Source organism: Misgurnus anguillicaudatus, chromosome 8 (assembly GCF_027580225.2).
Source record: "Misgurnus anguillicaudatus chromosome 8, ASM2758022v2, whole genome shotgun sequence".
Taxonomy (NCBI): Eukaryota; Metazoa; Chordata; class Actinopteri; order Cypriniformes; family Cobitidae; genus Misgurnus; species Misgurnus anguillicaudatus.
This window is the reverse complement of record NC_073344.2, coordinates 38,616,901-38,637,827: the sequence shown is the minus strand read 5'-3', so window position 1 is coordinate 38,637,827 and position 20,927 is coordinate 38,616,901. Positions and strand designations below refer to the sequence as shown.

Genomic DNA, 20,927 nt, shown 5'->3' with positions numbered 1-20,927 from the left:
TTTGTCAAAATAAGTGCCTGCTGCACACCCGTCAAAACCGTTTATGAAAAAAAGAGACGCTCACAAAATACATGCAAGACACTCCCTTGACAGTAAACTCTGATTACGCATGAGATTAAGCGAGTATCTGGCAAATGCGAGCGTCTCTTGTATCATAAACCCCTTAGACGCCTGTGCAGCAGGCACTCACCTTGAGGAGACATGTGATGCACACAGAATCTCTCGACGTGCAGAACACATATTTTGAAAAAAGGAACCACACACATGACGGGCTACATACATGTTGTGACAAACTTCGCATTAAGCGCCCTCGAAAAAAAGTCACTGGCCGTCACTGGTAAAGATATGTGAAAAAGTTTCATAACTCAAAATATTTTGTATGCAGTTTTCAACATTTTTATTTTTTTAAAACATAGAAAAGTTTAATTTGTGAAAAAAGTTTATAAAACTAGCCTACGTTAAACTGAACAAAGACGCCACTAGTCAACATTCTTACTATCAAGCCTTTAGGAAAAATTTACTCTTCAGTAAATATTCATGAAAATACTAACTTTCTCTGTAGTTGTGGGTTTTATTTTGCACAGAAGATCCAATTTTTTAAACCCATCTCTTTTAAAACTGATACATACAATGGTATTTTGTTTATTTGAAACAAGACATTTGGGTGATTCTCACGAAACCATTGAAACACCACGGCACTAATGATTTTAGCTTTAAAATGTGTAATATAGTAAGAGTAAAAAGCATCAGAATTACCACAATACTGTGTTCTACCTTGCACAATGTGTGATTTCAACATAAGAATTTATAATTGTAAATTTTATCTCATTTTCTGCTGAAATTCTCATTACCGCAATGTGTCCGGCTGTGTTTGAACACGCGTTATGTTGTAATTTAATCAAATTAACACAAAAATATTAAGAAAAAAAATAAATGGATGTTTTGCTAGACTACTTTAGATGACAGAAAAAATATTTACTGAATATTCATGTATAATAATAATGAAGAAAAATTTGGAAAATGATGTGTCCATGCCTGATGTTCTCATCCTCTGCAACACTTTTTGAGAACAGTTTAAGCACACATACAGAATTTTAATAAAGTTTGATTTTGAGTGACCAAGCACATGGACCAGTTACTTCAAGATGGCTACCAGGTAAGATCATTTTTTACAGTTAATTTGAAATATTGTCTTGTCAGAATGCTTACACGACATTTTGATTATCATTACCGCAACACATGCTTATTAAATGTTAATTTAATTAATGGAAGCATAATACGTTGAGTTTAAATGCATGTGCAGAATCTCCAAATTATGTTCTTTCAGGTTTGTCATGTCATTTTGAAAATATGTCAGTGTTGATGTTTTCTGACTGTTGCGGTAATAAGATTTTTTAGGACTAATTTTTTTAATTATGTTACAAAAAGTGTTAAATGATAAGTAAAAGTTTTTAAATTAATGTTCCCATTTACTCCAGACTTTGTTTTTCAATGTCTGGTGGGAAAAAAAGGAAATTTAAGCAATTTTTACATTTTCATGCTTGACATTTTTAAAACCAAGTTTTCGTGAGAATCACCCAATTGCAAGTTTCTACACATTGGCAATTTGCATTATGTATAGTCTCCTATCTGAATAATTTTTTTACTGACAGTGTACAAAATTTACTATGGCATGCAAAAAACAAGGTTTTCAGCATTAAAAAAATTACTTTTCTCTACAGCCAGCCATGTAAGTTTTTTCAATATATGATTAAAACACTATGTTAAGAGATTGACTTAAGCTTACTCACTGACACATTTTATTCCCTCGCCCCCACTCTTTTAATGTCACCTAAAAGGTAGCAAACTCATTTACTTAAAGTCACATGCTTCTAAAGAACAAAGCATTGAGGATACGTTGAACTAAAAAATCTACACAGTTTATTTCAAGTGAAATAAACCTAAGCAATGTTATAGTCTATGTATTACTCAAAAGCAGTAGTACATATTTTGCTGTTGTAACGTAAAAGCAGCAGACGCTCAAAGTGTTCATCTGTGAGAGCGTTTCTTTTTGGGCTTAGAAAATGACCCCCATGGTTGAACAGGCGTTCTACTGGAACACTTGAAGGTAGAGTTGTGTTGAACTTGATGAACAATTTTTTCACACCTGGAAATTCATTTAGGCAATGCAGATCTTTGTTCGTGCCCTCGAGGTACATTCGTACCTCTTCAGCTGCTCCCCGTTTTTCATCTCTGTTGCTTGAACTTCCAGGTCCATATGAAAAGAATTCATCTTCATGAACGGAGACTCCGTTTGTGTCGCCTTCGTCAAACCCTTGATCCAACTGTAACACCTCAGCAACTAGCGTAGCACGTAGAGATTCCCTTTCAGCTTCTGGTAACCACCACAATCGAAACTGCGGCATGGTGGTCGTGGCTAACCTGGCATCGACACTGTGAAACACCTGCTTGAAGCGAGAGTCAATCGCCTTGACGGTGCTGTCGATGACTTCGGAAAAAAACTGTGTGCTTGCTGCCTTCTCCTGGAGCTTCCTTTTCAGGGTAAGCAATGTTGGTATGACAATGCCAAGGAAGCACTTTTGCTCTCCCTGCAAAAGATCAAGAGCAAAAGCCACTGGTTTGAAGACATCTGCATACTCTTTGAGATATGCGATTTCATCAGGAACAAAATGTGGGACGTCCAAGAAGTCAATCAGTTGTGTGAGCTGTTCATCAGTGAGTGACATAATCTTCTGAACAAAGTGATATTCTGAGCCCCACTGTGTCGGGCAAGGATCTATGAATTTAAGGTTTGCAATGGTTTCCACAGCGTCAGCCACTATAGTAGAGCTCCTGGCCTTGCGCCATATTAATGCACACTTTGCAGTTGAACTATTGTGCACTCTTTGTATCTGTTCCTTTGAGATGGCATCCGCTAGATCCTTTGAGGCGATCAAGTTAAGCGTTTGAGCAGCACACCGTTGGTGTGGTGGTAAGAAATAACTGAGGAAGAAGTCACCGCCCACTTCTCCCTCACCAAGAATACTGCCCACATCCTCAAATTGATTCTCTTCAGCTTCGCGTTCATCCTCGGGTAAGAATTCTTTGAAGGCTTTGACGAAACTACTTCCGTTATCAGTGACTGTGGCGCGAATTTTGCTCTCTATGTTGTAGGACGAGTGAATTTCTTGAATTTTAGCTATAACTGTTTCGCAATTGTGCCTGCCATAGATTCTCGTACAGGCGAGAGCGGCGGACTTCCTTTCGAAATTGTCCTCAAGCCAATGACAGGTCATTCCAAAATAAACTCTGTTGTGAACCGACCACAAATCGGCAGTTGTGCACAGTGACTGCACCTTGTCGAGTTTTACTCTCAGCTCCTCTTTCATTCGATCGAATGCTGCATCAAGCCTGGCAACAAAAGTCTTTCGACTCATGACCTTTCTGCCTCTGCTTAACACTTCAATCAAATGCTGGAACCCAGGCTGTTCCAGAATGGAAATGGGTTGAACGTCCTCCACAATAAAGTTAAAAATCAGTACATTCAGTTTTGACTGTGATGTATACAGAGTGTGATCCATCTTAGGTTGTTTTACATCGGACGGGCCCATTTCGGGAGTTTGGTGTCCCGAATTGCTTGGCTCATCTTTGCTTGTTTTTTTCCTATACACCAAGGAATGCTTCCTCTGGGGGAACATAAAAAAGAATGAAGAAAATATAATGAAAAGTTACTTGAACAAGAGAAATCTTTTATTTTATGCATGCAACCTGTGATTTCATTGGTCAATAAGTGACAACGGCATGGGTTTCAAAACACTAAAACATGTTTTTTTAAAGCAAATGCAGGGCTCAACCCAAATAATTTTTTATATTGGCCCGGTTGGGCCAGTGGTTCAAGTTTTCACTTGCCCTGCCAAAATTTTCACTGGCCCCAATAAAAAAAAATGCCAGTCGCATATTTAAAAATAATAATTTAAAAGTCAAATATAATTGTATACATATACAACAGACATGTTACAACGAAAAGTTAAAGCCAAAAAAGGCTCCCAACTTTTCTGCAAATTGTGCAAAATATTGCATTGTTTCTTTCGTCGTGTTTTACCCAAGTAAATGTACAATAATATACATTGATGAAAATATATGTTAGTGACTAAGGGTGAAGCACTGGCCTGATCGGGCAAGTGACAATACTTTTTACTGGCCGAAAAGTCTCTCACGCTTGCCCCGGGCCACCGGGCAGTCCTTTATGTTGAGCCCTAAAATGTGCATGGTAAAGTATGGAATACTTTTCTCTTGTAAATTTCTAAAGGACTGAAACGTTTGTTAACAGGAATAGAATTGGGTTCAAAGTTCACAATACCAGACACTTATTTACTCAAAATAGAATATATAGTTTTAATTCATTACAAAGTATTTTGCTGTGATGCCACTTTAATTATAAATCAAACATTGCATACTTATTATATAATAATAATATTATTGTAATTATTATTGTGTGTATTTTTGAATAAGTATATGTTGGACATCAACGACAGTGAAAAGATAAAATGTTTCATTATGAAATAATAGTAATTCACTTTAAATCTCATGCAAATATAAAGTCCAAAGTTCAAACATGTACCTCCAAGTGCTTCTTTAGATTGGATGTAGTGTCCTTTGCAGTAGATAACAGTTTAATTGTGGGAAGGCAAAGATTACATTGAACAGTAATGTTTCTCCCTCTTGTCTCCCTGAAAGTGAAATGATATCTGTGCATCCAGTGGTCAAATGATGAACGAGACGGCTCCATCTTCATCAACACTGCTCTTTTAAAGTATGGGCAAAATCGGTCAGTTACTTTGCCAGCTTACAATATAATCGAATAATTCATCAAATAAAATTGACCCTGCTGTAATTACAAAGTCTTGTTTTTTGTAATCGGATTACGTAATTCAGATACCATGTAGCTCGTTACTAAAAAACAAACGTGCGTGAAACAAGCAACTTCCTGTCGTCTTCTTTTGCATTTGAAAACAAGGGTTTGGAGCATTATCGCCATCTATTGAGCTGGAGTGCAAAGCGTGCCACTAAACTGATAGTGTAGGGGTACGGCAAGGACATACATAAGGCTTGTTGTTCGAGTGCATGTGTCGCTAAGCGATTTGAAAATAATTAGAGACGAAACGTTTTTGTACTTTAAAATCATCGTAAAACTTCGGTTGAGAAATGTAAACCTTGCTGTGCTTTTTAGCCAGAAAACCCGCAGCTTTTAATTTATATGTGTTTTGCCCTCCCTAATATGGCGGCGGTTTGCGTGGGTGTAGCAACGAAAAGCACTCTCATTGGGTCGTTGCTCTGTCGTCATTTTTTTGCGACAACACTTGACTGGCTCGTGTTCTGAAAGCGCGAGCCTAGTACGAGTTAAATGCATATGTAATTGAGAAGGTCAGTAGGCGCGCGAGGAGTTATGTCTCAACCATGGTTATGTCCTACCGTTTTGCTCTGCATTTATGGGTTTTTCTGCAGTTACAGACCACTGGAACCTTTTTTAACTCCATTTTTGATGGGACCTGACAAAAACCTTACAGAGAAAATGGTAATGTAGATGCCCTTTAGGGTGATGTAAGTATACTGTAAAATGATGCAAGTCAGATGACCGCATGTCGCAGCTTTACAAGTTCTATTACTTAAATTATCAACAGAATAATAATATTATTATTATTAATGTTGTATATTCATTACATTATGTAGCATGCTTTATGCAGATCGAAAACAGTAAATCATAAAAAATTACTTACCTAAGGTTTCACATTTGTATTATGAGAATGACGTTTCGTTCATTTGACACAACTACAGAAGATTTACTACATAATTCCCTCCTTTACCTTTAGCACATTAACGTCCTCGTAAAGAGAATGTATATTTAAAAAAAACTGTAGAAATGTCTGAAGTAAATTTCATCATTATCTCGATTGAAAACCTGCCAACTTTTTGGTTTAATCCTAGACCTAGAGGCTCTAATCTCTGAATTCCTGTATTTATTAGTAAAGCTCCATCACAAGATTTGTATTAACCAGACTATAATATGAAAATGTTTGTGTGGTTAGATGTAACATGTTCCTGTAGCTCAATTCCTGCTAGCAACAGAACACAAATCAAAATAAAACAATAATGTATAGATCAGAGGTTTTCAAACTGTGACTTGGGACCTAAGTTACTTTAACCCCTTTTTAGTGTGGGGGATTAAAAGTTTAAGTGCATCTTCAAATTAATTTAACTATGGCATTTTTTGCATAATCTTGGTCTTGTTTTAAAGAAGACAATTTAAGGTTTTTCACTGAAGTGTAAGCAGGTGAAAATATTAAACAGAAAAATTGTTATAGCAGTTTATATTTATTTTAATACATAAAAATAATCCAATAAAATATTAATTTTATAAAAAAAATAAAAAGGTAAATTTCTCAAAAAAGTAATAATGTAAACATGAAGGCATATGTCTCAAGCAGTTGTGATCCAAATTTCAAGTTAAAATCACAAAAAATGAGGTTTGTGTCACACTTTTAGTGGTTTTACCAACAACGGCCAGTAGGTGTCAACAGTTTGCTGCATACTCTTGTCATAAATTAATAAATAACTGTCACTGCATTATTATTACTGCTAAAACGTTTTGAAATATGAAAACTACTTAGAGCTTTCCAATGATATATAGTTTGTCAACATTTTTGTAGATTTATACTAGGATATAATGTTATGAATATAGAAAATGAATATGCATTCCTACGGGTGGGGGGCATGTAACAAAAAAACTGTCAGTACATTATATCTATCACCAGATGACCTTGGAATATGAAAACTACATCCTGAGAGCTTTCCAGTGATATATAGTTTATCAAGATTTTTTTGGATTTTGAGTAGGGGTTAAGTGTTAGAAAAATGTAAAAAAAATTGGGCCTACATGTGGGCCCGTGCCCTTTTTGAAACTGATGCTCACTATGTAATTTTCTTCTCAAAATTGTGATGATATATGACAACTACACTCTTAGAGATTTCCAATGATATATTGTTTGTCAGGATTGGATAAGAAATCGCATGCAAAACACTGAAGTAAATGTAACCGCCCGCTGGCAGGACAGTGACATTTAGCTGGATATAAATGTTTTGAGGCACACTTACTCTCACTACATAATTTATTTTATAAAACACTGTTGAAATGTCTATTCAACCTTTCCAGCAATATATAGTTTGTAGTGATAGATTAAAATTTACATCAACAATATTGAAGTAAACTTAGGTGTCCCGTATACGGGACGGCGACGCTTGGGTCGTGGAATGAAAAGTTTGGAAACCTCTGGTATAGATGATTGTGTTGTAAGCGCTTTGCATGAAAGGATCTGCCAAATGTTTGAAATGGTGTGTCATTTGACAAATTATTAATTGTAAATTGTATGATGTATCTGAGCTTTCTGTTTCTAACCCTGATCACAGGTTGTGAATGAGATCTACCCATTCTGGACCTATTCCTACCTTGTCCTGTTGTTTCCTGTTTTCCTGGCCACAGATTACCTCCGCTACAAACCTGTGCTCATTGTCCAAGCAGCCAGCTTCATAGTGACTTATGTCTTGCTTGTGAAAGTCCGAAGCGTGCCTTCAATGCAGTTGTTGGAGTTCTTTTTTGGACTTGCCACTGCCACTGAAGTGGCCTACTATTCATACATCTACAGTGTTGTAGAGCCATCTCATTATCAGAAGGTGACTGGTCTTTGCCGGAGTGTCACACTGTTGGGCTCGGCCGTTGGCTCACTAACGGGGCAGATTCTGGTGTCTGTCGGCCAGGTGCGCCTCTTTTACCTGAGTGTCATCACGCTGGTGTCTTCATGCGTAGCTTTTGTCGCCCCTTGGTTTCTACCCATGCCCAGCAAGAGCCTGTTCTTTCACCAGATAGAGGGCAGCTCTCAGGATGAAGCAACTCATGAACCCATGAACAGCAGCCCGCTGATCAGCACATTGGAGGATTCAGAGTCAAACAGGCAACTTGGTGCAGACAAAAGAACGGTGGGTTGAATAGGGATTTTTTTGTTGACTCTTAACCCACAGATAAATCTTTAAAAAACACATATGATCATATTATTGAAATAAATGCTTTCTTATTTAATATAGCAATTAAAAGGTTATTAGTCATTAATCGAAATGCTTATTTTCCCTCTAAGTGCATTCAAAAATCTCCACTTCTGAAATAACTTGTGGTGGGGTTTAGTGGAATGGCCCGAGGCTGGGATTAAGCGGATTTTAAGGGAAAGTATTTGATGAACATGTAATATGTGCAGAGAGCTTCCGGTCAATATTTCGTTTTTTCTACCTTTTTAGGGTCTGAAGAAGAGAACAAGCAGTGCTGGATTACTTGAAGTGTTAAAAATGCTCTGGGCAGACTTTTTGCAGTGTTACTCCTCTTCTACACTTCTGACCTGGTCAGTTTGGTGGGCTTTGTCCACCTGCGGTTACTTACAAGTGATCAATTATGCTCAGGCACTTTGGGAGAAAATCTTGCCATCCACTAATTCTGAGATCTACAATGGCTACGTGGAGACCATTTCTACATTGCTTGGTATGGATGTGTTTCCTCTTTTTATATTTTTTATTTATTATAAAATAAACATTGGTAACGTGTTATTTGAACGAGAGCATTAAAACATTTGAATAAACATTTAAACACCATATTTCTGTCAGAATATGAAGTGCATAAGAGTAACAAAGTGATGCCACAACAGTTCCAATAATTTAAAGGAATAGTCTATCCTTTTTCCATGTTGAACTGTGTTGTTACCTTGGCTGGGAGGGGTTGATGCGTGCCTCTGTCATCTTGGTGCGTGCACGAAGCGCTGTTGATAGCATTTAGCTTAGCCCCATTCATTCAATGGTACCAAACAGAGATAAAGTTAGAAGTGACCAAACACATCAACGTTTTTCCTATTTAAGACGAGTAGTTATACAAGCAAGTATGGTGGCACAAAATAAAACGTGGCGCTTTTCTAAGCGGATTTAAAAGGGGAGCTGTGTTTTGTGGCGGAGTGGCGCTTTTGGGAGTACTTTGACTCGCCTGAAAAATCCTCTCCCCTTCTCCCTCTCATAATGAGAGGGAGAGTGTTAATGCGCCGAGTCGAAGTACTCCCAAAAGTGCTATTCCACCATACAATATAGTTACCCTTTTAAATCCGCTAAGCTAAATGCTATCAAAGTGTCGCCGCGCGCCACAGCGCTTACATGCATGCACTAAGATGATAGAGGTATGTATCAACTCTTCTTAGTTAAGGTAATAACATAGTTTAGTGTGGAAAAAGGATAGACTATTCCTCTAATAAAGTTTATTTAAATAAGTTCGGGAGAAGCATGGTCATGTAATCCAACCAATCAGCACGAAGAGGTGTCTATATATAGCCGTCCCTCACCTCTGTCCCCTGACAGTTTTTGCAGTATCCTTTCTCCACCCCACCACCTCATTCCCTATTGAATACATGTTAATGTGAACTTGTAAACTAATACTAAAACAAAAGTTCTGAGTAAGTCACTCAGTTTATATACTGTGAATAAACCACTGCTATTGACCAATTAAAAAAGAACCAAAACATACAATATTATACACTGATAATTATCCAAATAATCCAAACACAATTTTAACTGGTCCAATAATTTGGTACTATTAGCCAGTTTATACTCAAAAAGTTCAACGTTCAAACTGTGCAGTCGTTTAAGGATTTTAATATGAATCCACACTAAAGTAGTTGCTAATAGTCAGTTATTCTGTTTTTTTTCTTACAGGTGCTTTAGCCGCCTTTGTGGTGAGCTTTGTGAAAGTGTCGTGGGCAGTATGGGGAGAACTTGCTCTCTGTATTTTCTCTGGGGTAATCGCTGTGTGTGTGTACCTCATGGTCACCATCAAAAATATCTGGGTGTGCTACACCTCCTACGTGCTGTTCAGAGCTACTTACATGCTGCTGATTACCATAGCAACGTAAGTTAACTGTCTGTCTGCATCCGAAATCGCATACTGTGATAGTAGGTACACTCTAAAAAAACAAACGGTGCTATATAGAACCAAAACTGTTGCTTTGGATCGTAATCATAGAAGAACCGTTTTTAGTGCCATATAGCACCAGTGAAGCACCAGTGAAGCACCTGTGTAGAACCATATAGGTGCCATATAGAACCACTATAGCACTAAATATGGTTCTACATAGCACTATATGGTTCTACACAGGTGCTTCACTGGTGCTTCACCGGTGCTATATGGCACTAAAAACGGTTCTTCTATGATTACGAGCAAAGAACCACTTTTGGTGCTATATAGCACCGTTTGTTTTTAGAGTGTACTGAATAAGATGAAGTATAGGCCGTTAAAACAGTAGGTACTATATAGCATGAATATGGATAGTATGAATGAATTCGGACGTACTACATCCGCCATGTTGATACATCACGTGGCATACGTCGTCATAACAAGTCGTTAACTTGAATGTTTATCCAACGCAATTTAAACACAAGGGGAAGCTGTTTAATATATGTATTTGGGTGATTCTCACGAAATCCAGACTTCGAAGGTGTCCAGCATCAGATTTTGTTTAAAAAGCCCTTGAAGCCAATTTTTTGCACATATTAAGATTAGGGTCTGAACTTACTATAACCATTATTTTTAGAGGATTTAAAAAATATTTCCTATAGAATAAAAAAAATAGATTATCATTATCAAAAATTATTATTACCGCTACATGATATTATATTAAATATATGCATTTACAAACTCATGTTTCCGTAATGAGAACTAAAAAGTTGTCTAGGTACTATGACAAACAAAATTTCAACTTTTATCTTGAGAGAATAAATAAGAACTGCTTACCTGGTAGCCATCTTGAGTGTCAGTTCCTTGAGGGCTTAAACAGGGATTGAAAATGGAGAGGATGAGAAAATTGGTCTTGGACACATTTATATTCCTTATTATTGTCTCTACATTTACCAATGATCACCAAATACCACATGTTTCTTTACTGTAAGTGTTTATAGTATAACATGCACTGAAGATTTAAATTTTTTAGTTTTTTTTATTATAAATATTTCCATGTCAAATAACCCAAATCCAGTCAATCATGGACATGTTGCAGTAATAAAATTTACCCTTAAATGTGGAAAAACAACAAAATTGGTTTGTATGATGTCATCTAAAACCATGTGCAAGATAGTACATGAAGAGATGTTTGTAACTGTATGCTCCTTATTTTGATACTCTTACTTTGCATTTACTTTTTTATCAAAATGTTTCATAACACCTCATGAGTCTAATTTTGCGAAAATCAACCATTTGCATTCGAATAAATTTGCCTTACTGCTTTTGGACATTTTTTAATAAAAATTTGTTGGATAACTCAAGGGACTCATGAGATAGTAAAGGGTCCATCGAATAAACACTTCAGGATCTTGCTGGAAGTAGTAGGTCATCTGGGTACTTTTCGCCTACTATTTTTGGAATGCCATAAATTCGGACATACTACTCATCTCGCCTACTGCTTTTCGCCTACTATATAGCATGGAAGTAGGCGGTTTCGGACGCAGGCACTGTTTATATGCACTTTGTTGTTGTTTTTTTGTATTTAAAGGTTGCTTTTGAAAAAACTTTGTTATTAATTTTTTATTATATAATAATTTTATTATATTATAATTTAATATACTTTATTATATTAAATTATTATGAAAATCAATAGTAGGTTGATACTGAGTACAGAACGTGCTTATTTGTCTTTATTGCAGGTTTCAGATTGCTGCAAATCTAAGCATGAAACGATATGCTTTGGTGTTTGGAGTGAACACCTTCATTGCACTTCTACTTCAGACTCTGCTTACTGTGATTGTAGTAGATTCAGCCGGTCTAGGCCTGGACATTTTCTTGCAGGTAAAGTACACCATGAACCCAGCCTAAATACCTGTAGATTGCTGTAACGGATGCTAATATGTTTTGCTTCCTTCCACAGTTTTTCATCTATGCTAGTTATTTTACTGCAGTGGCAGCAATTTTCTTCATCGCCTGGCTTTATAAAATAGTCAAGAGGAGGAGATCTGGAGACCAGACTGACAGTGGACTAAATGTGTTGGCCTCAACAGAGGTAGACACTGTAGTCTCTAAAGACATGAGACATGTTACAGAGGCTTGAATTTCCTCAAATCCTCATTCCTGTGCATTTTAGCACAAGATCATGAAGTTATAATGTGAATTCAGTCGGGATTTACAAATAAGGAAGGTTACTTTCTTAAGCATTGGTGTGAATGACTCATAATTGATCACATAATTATACACCGTAGGTGACAATTTCAGTTCACACAATGTTTATATATAAACTAGATATGCAATTCCCAAGGAATTACCAGTGCATGAAAATGCAAAAAAAGTTGATTGACAGAAATGTAAAAGAAATTTAGTCTAGTAGTTTACCTGGCTGTTGACATGTTTTAGTGTGAAGCTACCATGATTTAAAAAAGTTATCATGATGAAATATGAAGCTAGCATGAGTTAACATGATTTAGCATGAAGCTAGCAGGATTTAGCATGAAGCTAGCAGGATTTACCATGACATTAGTATGATTTACCATGAAGTTAACATGATTTATCATGAAGCTAGCATGATTTAGCATGACGTTAGCATAATTTACCATGAAGCTAGCATGATTTATCATGAAGCTAGCATGATTTACCATGAAGCTAACATGATTTAACATGAAGCTAACATGATGTTAGCATGATTAGCATGACTAGCATTGAAGCTAACATGATGCTAGCATGATTAGCATGACGCTAGCATGATGCTAACATGATTAGCATGATGCTAGCATGATTAGCATGAAGCTAGCATGATTAGCATGAAGCTAGCATAATGCTAGCATGATTAGCATGCAGCTAGCATGATGCTAGCATGATTAGCATAATGCTAGCATGATTAGCATGCAGCTAGCATGATGCTAGCATGATTAGCATAATGCTAGCATGATTAGCATGAAGCTAGCATGATGCTAGCATGATTAGCATGAAGCTAGCATGATGCTAGCATGATTAGCATGAAGCTAGCATGATGCTAGCATGATTAGCATGAAGCTAGCATGATGCTAGCATGATTAGCATGAAGCTAGCATGATTAGCATGAAGGTAGCATGATGTTAGCATGATAAGCATGAAGCTAGCATGATGCTAGCATGATTAGCATGAAGCTAGCATGATGCTAGCATGATTAGCATGAAGCTAGCATGATGCTAGCATGATTAGCATGAAGCTAACATGATTAGCATGATGCTAACAAGATTTAACATGAAGCTAGCATGATTTAGCATTAAGTTACCAAGATTTATTATGAAATTAGCATAAAGCTAGCATGAAACTAGCACGAAGCTAGTATGACTTAGCATGAAGCTAGCATGAAGCTAATATTACCCAAAGACCCAACCCCCATGGCTCTATGATGTTCGGATCCAGAGATATAAGGCTTTGTTTATTATGTTGCTAGGCTGCTCATATTTGGTTGCTAGGGGCGTGGCTTAATACCTCAATAAGGTTGGTGAGAGACTGATTGGATGCCTGAGTAAAATGAGCCCACCCCCATGTCTCTATGACACTGTGCTGCAAAGATATCCATTTGGGCATTTTATAATGGCAGTCTATGGGAAATGTTGCTAGGGTGCCCAAAATGGTTGCTAGGGGCGTGGCTTAATAGCTCAATAAGGATCCTAAGGGACTGATTGGATGCCTGAGTAAAATGAGCCCACCCCCATGTCTCTATGACACTGCGCTGCAAAGATATCCCATCTGGGACGTTTTTATTTCCTTATATGGGCATGATTCCTGCCCCATTATAAGTCTATGGGGAAATTTGGGGGCCTCTTACACCCCAGGGGTACAACTTACACCCCATTGTGAGGTATGTTCTTACAGAGCCTGCCAGCCTCTTCAAATGTGGCAAGTCACAAGTTTCTGTGAAATTCTAGGTCTGAGCTACGACTCGTCAAAGTTTGTCTCCATGTTAAGTCAATGGGATTTTTCGGCTGCTTTTTCGCCCCTGGGGCGTAGACCGTACCTCCGATCGCTAATAAAAGTCATAGCACAGTATTCCCGAATAGTCCGCACGTTTGAGAGTTTGAATGAAGTTTCTAAGTTAAGCGGTTCGAGCCGTATTAATTGCGGAAATTTGGTTGGAAGAATAATAATAATAACTAGATAGGTACATTTCCTGAAGAAAATGTGAAGTGGTGCTTGCCGTGGCAAATTTCGAGGAACAATATATGATTATACTCTAAGTCATGAGTCAAACGGTCCAACCCCCGTGTCTCTACAATGTTCTGATGCGGAGATATAAGGCTTTGTTTACTCTGTTGCTAGGGTACTGTATTAGGTTGCTAGGGAAAAAATTGGCATCCACTGGTGATTACACTAGGAGTAACAAGTAAAATGGTCCAACCCCCGTGTCTCTACGATGTTCTGATGCGGAGATATAAGGCTTTGTTTACTCTGTTGCTAGGGTACTGTATTTGGTTGCTAGGGGGAAAATTGGCATCCACTGGTGATTAAACTCCAAGTCACAAGTCAAACGGTCCAGCCCCCGTGTCTCTACGATGTTCTGATGCAGAGATATAAGGCTTTGTTTACTCTGTTGCTAGGGTACTGTATTTGGTTGCTAGGGAAAAAATTGCCATCCACTAGTGATTACCATCCGAGTCACAAGTCAAACGGTCCAACCCCCGTGTCTCTACGATTTTCTGATGCGGAGATATAAGGCTTTGTTTACTCTGTTGCTAGGGTACTGTATTTGGTTGCTAGGGAAAAAATGGCATCCACCAGTGATTACCCTCCGAGTCACGAGTCAAAGGGTCCAACCCCTGTGTCTCTACGATGTTCTGATGCGGAGATATAAGGCTTTGTTTACTCTGTTGCTAGGGTACTGTATTTGGTTGCTAGGGAAAAAAATGGCATCCACTAGTGATTACCCTCCGAGTCATGAGTCAAATGGTCCAACCCCCGTGTCTCTACGATGTTCTGATGCGGAGATATAAGGCTTTGTTTACTCTGTTGCTAGGGTACTGTATTTGGTTGCTAGGGAAAAAAATGGCATCCACTAGTGATTACCCTCCGAGTCACAAGTCAAACGGTCCAACCCCCGTGTCTCTACGATGTTCTGATGCGGAGATATAAGGCTTTGTTTACTCTGTTGCTAGGGTACTGTATTTGGTTGCTAGGGAAAAAATGGCATCCACTAGTGATTACCCTCCGAGTCACGAGTCAAACGGTCCAACCCCCGTGTTTCTACGATGTTCTGATGCGGAGATATAAGGCTTTGTTTACCCTGTTGCTAGGGTACTGTTTTTGGTTGCTAGGGGAAAAAATGGCACCCCATAATGATTACACTCTGAGTCACTAGTCAAACGGTCCAACCCCCGTGTCTCTACGATGTTCTGATGCGGAGATATAAGGCTTCGTTTATTAGGTTGCTAGGGTGCTCAAATTTGGTTACTAGGGGCGTGGCTTGGGAGTGGCCAATGATGTGCCCAATTGTTACACCACTAGTCACAAGTAAAACGGTCCAACCCTCGTGTCTCTACGATGTTCTGATGCGGAGATATAAGGCTTTGTTTATTCGGTTGCTAGGGTGCTCAAATTTGGTTTCTATGGGCGTCGCTTGGGAGTGGCCAATGATGTGACCAATTGTTACACCCCTAGTCACTAGTAAAACGGTCCAACCCCCGTGTCTCTACGATGTTCTGATGCGGAGATATATGGCTTTGTTTATTCGGTTGCTAGGGTGCTCAAATTTGGTTGCTAGGGGCGTGGCTTGGGAGTGGCCAATGATGTGCCCAATTGTTACACCCCTAGTCACAAGTAAAACGGTCCAACCCCCGTGTCTCTACGATGTTCTGATGCGGAGATATATGGCTTTGTTTATTCAGTTGCTAGGGTGCTCAAATTTGGTTGCTAGGGGCGTGGCTTGGGAGTGGCCAATTATGTGCCCAATTGTTACACCCCTAGTCACAAGTAAAACGGTCCAACCCCCGTGTCTCTACAATGTTCTGATGCCGAGATATAACTGTTTGAATTTTATGTTGCTAGGGTGCTCAAAAGTGGTTGCTAGGGGCGTGGCTTAATAAGTCTTTAAGGATCCTGAGAAACTGATTGGATGCCTGAGTAAAATGAGCCCACCCCCATGTCTCTATGACACTGTGGTGCAAAGATATCCATCTGGGCATTTTATAATGGCAGTCTATGGGAGATGTTGCTAGGGTCCCCAAAACGGTTGCTAGGGTAACCTTACACCCCATTGTGGGGGACGTCCTGACAGAGTCTAGCACCCTCTTCAATTTTAGTAACCCACATGTTTCTATAAAATCCTCACTTGGACCTGTGACCCGTCAAATTTTTTTCGCAATGTTAGTCTATGGGATTTTCGCCCCATTGACTTTCCATTAGGGCACTTTTGGGCACCTCTTACACCCCAGGGGTACAACTTACACCCCAATGTGATGTATGTTCTTACAGAGCCTACCACCCTCTTCAAATGCCGTAACTCACATGTTTCTACTAAATCCTCGAGTGGAGCTATGACCCGTTAAAGTTCGACGCAATGTAAAGTCAATGGGACGTTTTCGGGAGGTTTTTCGCGCCCCTTTCGGAAATCCTGCACCCGATCGCTTATAAAAGTCATAGCACACCTCTCCTCAATAAACCGGTCGATTTGAGCCCTCTTTCATGGCACTAGGGCAAACCGTGCGAGACGAGTTACGCGCCGAAAAAGTGTCCAGAAAAAGAAGAATAATAACTAGATAGGTACATTTCCTGAAGAAAATGTGAAGTGGTGCTTGCCGTGGCAAATTTCTGGGGACAGTACATGATTACACTTCCAGTCACGAGTAAAACGATCCAAACCCCGTGTCTCTACGATGTTCTGATGCGCAGATATAAGGCTTTGTTTATTTGGTTGCTAGGGTACTGTATTTGGTTGCTAGGGAAAAATTTGACATCCAATAGTGATTACAATCCGGGTCACGAGTCAAACGGTCCAACCCCCATGTCTCTACGATGTTCTGATGCTGTGATTTAAGGCTTTGTTTATTCGGTTGCTAGGGTAGTGTATTTGGTTGCTAGGGAGAAAATTGCCATTCACTAGTGATTACACTCCGAGTCACAAGTCAAACTGTCAAACCCCCATGTCTCTACGATGTTCTGATGGGGAGATATAAGGCTTTGTTTATTTGGTTGCTAAGGTACTGTATTTGGTTGCTAGGGAAAAATTTGACATCCAATAGTGATTACACTCCGAGTCACAAGTCAAACGGTCCAACCCCCATGTCTCTAGGATGTTCTGATGCGGAGATAAAAGGCTTTGTTTACTCTGTTGCTAGGGTACTGTACTTGGTTGCTAGGGAAAAAATTGGCATCCCATAGTGATTACACTCCGAGTCACGAGTCAAACGGTCCAACCCCCGTGTCTCTACGATGTTCTGATGCGGAGATATAAGGCTTTGTTTACTCTGTTGCTAGGGTACTGTATTTGGTTGCTAGGGAAAAAAATTGGCATCCCATAATGATTACACTCCGAGTCACGAGTCAAACGGTCCAACCCCCGAGTCTCTACGATGTTCTGATGCGGAGATATAAGGCTTTGTTTACTCTGTTGCTAGGGTACTGTATTTGGTTGCTAGGGAAAAAATTGGCATCCCATAATGATTACACTCTGAGTCACGATTCAAACGGTCCAACCCCCGTGTCTCTACGATGTTCCGATGCGGAGATATAAGGCTTTGTTTACTCTGTTGCTAGGGTACTGTATTTGGTTGCTAGGGAAAATATTGGCATCCACTAGTGATTACATGCCGAGTCACGAGTAAAACGGTCCAACCCCTGTGTCTTTACGATGTTCTGATGCGGAGATATAAGGCTTTGTTTACACTGTTGCTAGGGTACTGTATTTGGTTGCTAGGGGAAAAAATGACATCCACTAGTTATTACACGCCGAGTCACGAGTAAAACGGTCCAACCCCTGTGTCTCTACGATGTTCTGATGCGGAGATATAAGGCTTTGTTTACTCTGTTGCTAGGGTACTGTATTTGGTTGCTAGGGAAAAATTTGACATCCCATAGTGATTACAAGCCGAGTTACGAGTCAAATGGTCCAACCCCCGTGTCTCTACGATGTTCTGATGCGGAGATATAAGGCTTTGTTTACTCTGTTGCTAGGGTACTGTATTTGGTTGCTAGGGAAAAAATTGGCATCCCATAATGATTACACTCTGAGTCACGAGTCAAACGGTCCAACCCCCGTGTCTCTACGATGTTCTGATGCGGAGATATAACTGTTTGAATTTTTTTTTCTAGGGTGCTCAAAAGTGGTTGCTAGGGGCGTGGCTTAATACCTATGTAAGGATCCTGAGAGACTGATTGGATGCCTGAGTAAAATGAGCCCACCCCCATGTCTCTATGACACTGTGGTGCAAAGATATCCATCTGGGCATTTTATAATGGCAGTCTATGGGAGATGTTGCTAGGGTGCCCAAAATTGTTGCTAGGGGCGTGGCTTAATAGCTCTGGGATGATCCTGAGAGACTGATTGGATGCCCGAGTGAAATGAGCCCACCCACTTATCCCTACGACACTGTAAAGCAAAGATATCCCATCTGGAACTGTTTTATTCCCTTATATGGGCATGTTTCCTGCCCCATTATAAGTCAATGGGAATTTTCGGGTGCCTCTTACACCCCAGGGGTACAACTTACACCCCAATGGCATGTATGTTCTTACAGAGTCTACCACCCTCTTCAAATTTGGTAACCCACATGTTTCTATGAAATCCTCGCTTGTACCTATGACCTGTCAAAATTTTTGCAATGTTAAGTCTATGGGATTTTCCCCCATTGACTTTTCATTGGGGCACTTTTGGGCGCCTCTTACACCCCAGGGGTACAACTTACACCCCAATGTGATGGATGTTCTTACAGAGCCTACCACCCTCTTCAAATGTTGTAACCCACATGTTTCTACAAAATCCTCGAGGGGAGCTATGACTCGTCAAAGTTGGGCGCAATGTTAAGTCAATGGGATTTTTCGGGTGGTTTTTCGCCCCCCTTTTGGAAATCCTGCACCCGATCGCTTATAAAAGTCATAGCACACCTCTCCTCAATAATCCGGTCGATTTGAGCCCTCTTTCATGGGTCTACGACAAAGCGTGCGGGACGAGTTACGCGCCGAAAAAAGTGTCCGGATGTAAGAAGAAGAAGAAGAAGAAGAAAAATATCCCTGAGGAATAGTAATAGTGATGCTTTGCATAAATGCAAGCACCACTAATAATATCTTTGAGCAATAATAATAGTGATGCTTTGCATAAATGCAAGCACCACTAACTAGATAGGTACATTTCCTGAAGAAAATGTGAAGTGGTGCTTGCCGTGGCAAATTTCGGGGAACAATATATGATTATACTCTAAGTCATGAGTCAAACGGTCCAACCCCCGTGTCTCTACAATGTTCTGATGCGGAGATATAAGGCTTTGTTTACTCTGTTGCTAGGGTACTGTATTAGGTTGCTAGGGAAAAAATTGGCATCCACTGGTGATTACACTAGGAGTAACAAGTAAAATGGTCCAACCCCCGTGTCTCTACGATGTTCTGATGCGGAGATATAAGGCTTTGTTTACTCTGTTGCTAGGGTACTGTATTTGGTTGCTAGGGGGAAAATTGGCATCCACTGGTGATTAAACTCCAAGTCACAAGTCAAACGGTCCAGCCCCCGTGTCTCTACGATGTTCTGATGCAGAGATATAAGGCTTTGTTTACTCTGTTGCTAGGGTACTGTATTTGGTTGCTAGGGAAAAAATTGCCATCCACTAGTGATTACCATCCGAGTCACAAGTCAAACGGTCCAACCCCCGTGTCTCTACGATTTTCTGATGCGGAGATATAAGGCTTTGTTTACTCTGTTGCTAGGGTACTGTATTTGGTTGCTAGGGAAAAAATGGCATCCACCAGTGATTACCCTCCGAGTCACGAGTCAAAGGGTCCAACCCCTGTGTCTCTACGATGTTCTGATGCGGAGATATAAGGCTTTGTTTACTCTGTTGCTAGGGTACTGTATTTGGTTGCTAGGGAAAAAAATGGCATCCACTAGTGATTACCCTCCGAGTCATGAGTCAAATGGTCCAACCCCCGTGTCTCTACGATGTTCTGATGCGGAGATATAAGGCTTTGTTTACTCTGTTGCTAGGGTACTGTATTTGGTTGCTAGGGAAAAAAATGGCATCCACTAGTGATTACCCTCCGAGTCACAAGTCAAACGGTCCAACCCCCGTGTCTCTACGATGTTCTGATGCGGAGATATAAGGCTTTGTTTACTCTGTTGCTAGGGTACTGTATTTGGTTGCTAGGGAAAAAATGGCATCCACTAGTGATTACCCTCCGAGTCACGAGTCAAACGGTCCAACCCCCGTGTTTCTACGATGTTCTGATGCGGAGATATAAGGCTTTGTTTACCCTGTTGCTAGGGTACTGTTTTTGGTTGCTAGGGGAAAAAATGGCACCCCATAATGATTACACTCTGAGTCACTAGTCAAACGGTCCAACCCCCGTGTCTCTACGATGTTCTGATGCGGAGATATAAGGCTTTGTTTATTTGGTTGCTAGGGTGCTCAAATTTGGTTGCTAGGGGCGTGGCTTGGGAGTGGCCAATGATGTGCCCAATTGTTACACCACTAGTCACAAGTAAAACGGTCCAACCCTCGTGTCTCTACGATGTTCTGATGCGGAGATATAAGGCTTTGTTTATTCGGTTGCTAGGGTGCTCAAATTTGGTTGCTATGGGCGTGGCTTGGGAGTGGCCAATGATGTGCCCAATTGTTACACCCCTAGTCACAAGTAAAACGGTCCAACCCCCGTGTCTCTACGATGTTCTGATGCGGAGATATAT

At 39.8% G+C, this 20,927-nt stretch overlaps 2 protein-coding genes across 2 annotated transcripts; one reads left to right on the top strand and one right to left on the bottom strand.

Annotated features, from left to right (window-relative positions):
- Nucleotides 1–1,897: 1,897 nt before the first annotated feature.
- zbedx (zinc finger BED-type containing X) lies at nucleotides 1,898–5,266 on the bottom strand. Its single transcript, XM_055213125.2, has 2 exons — nucleotides 4,601–5,266; nucleotides 1,898–3,665 (listed from the first exon to the last, which is right to left on the bottom strand). Exons 1-2 carry the CDS (start codon nucleotides 4,772–4,774, stop codon nucleotides 1,965–1,967), a joined length of 1,875 nt encoding a protein of 624 aa, XP_055069100.1. The 5' UTR covers nucleotides 4,775–5,266; the 3' UTR covers nucleotides 1,898–1,964.
- A 6-nt stretch (nucleotides 5,267–5,272) lies between these two features.
- Nucleotides 5,273–12,253, top strand: slc19a2 (solute carrier family 19 member 2). Its single transcript, XM_055213126.2, has 6 exons — nucleotides 5,273–5,554; nucleotides 7,444–8,010; nucleotides 8,323–8,560; nucleotides 9,772–9,964; nucleotides 11,752–11,893; nucleotides 11,973–12,253. The coding sequence occupies exons 1-6, from the start codon at nucleotides 5,426–5,428 to the stop codon at nucleotides 12,150–12,152; spliced, it is 1,449 nt and encodes a 482-aa protein (XP_055069101.2). The 5' UTR covers nucleotides 5,273–5,425; the 3' UTR covers nucleotides 12,153–12,253.
- The last annotated feature ends 8,674 nt before the right edge of the window (nucleotides 12,254–20,927 follow it).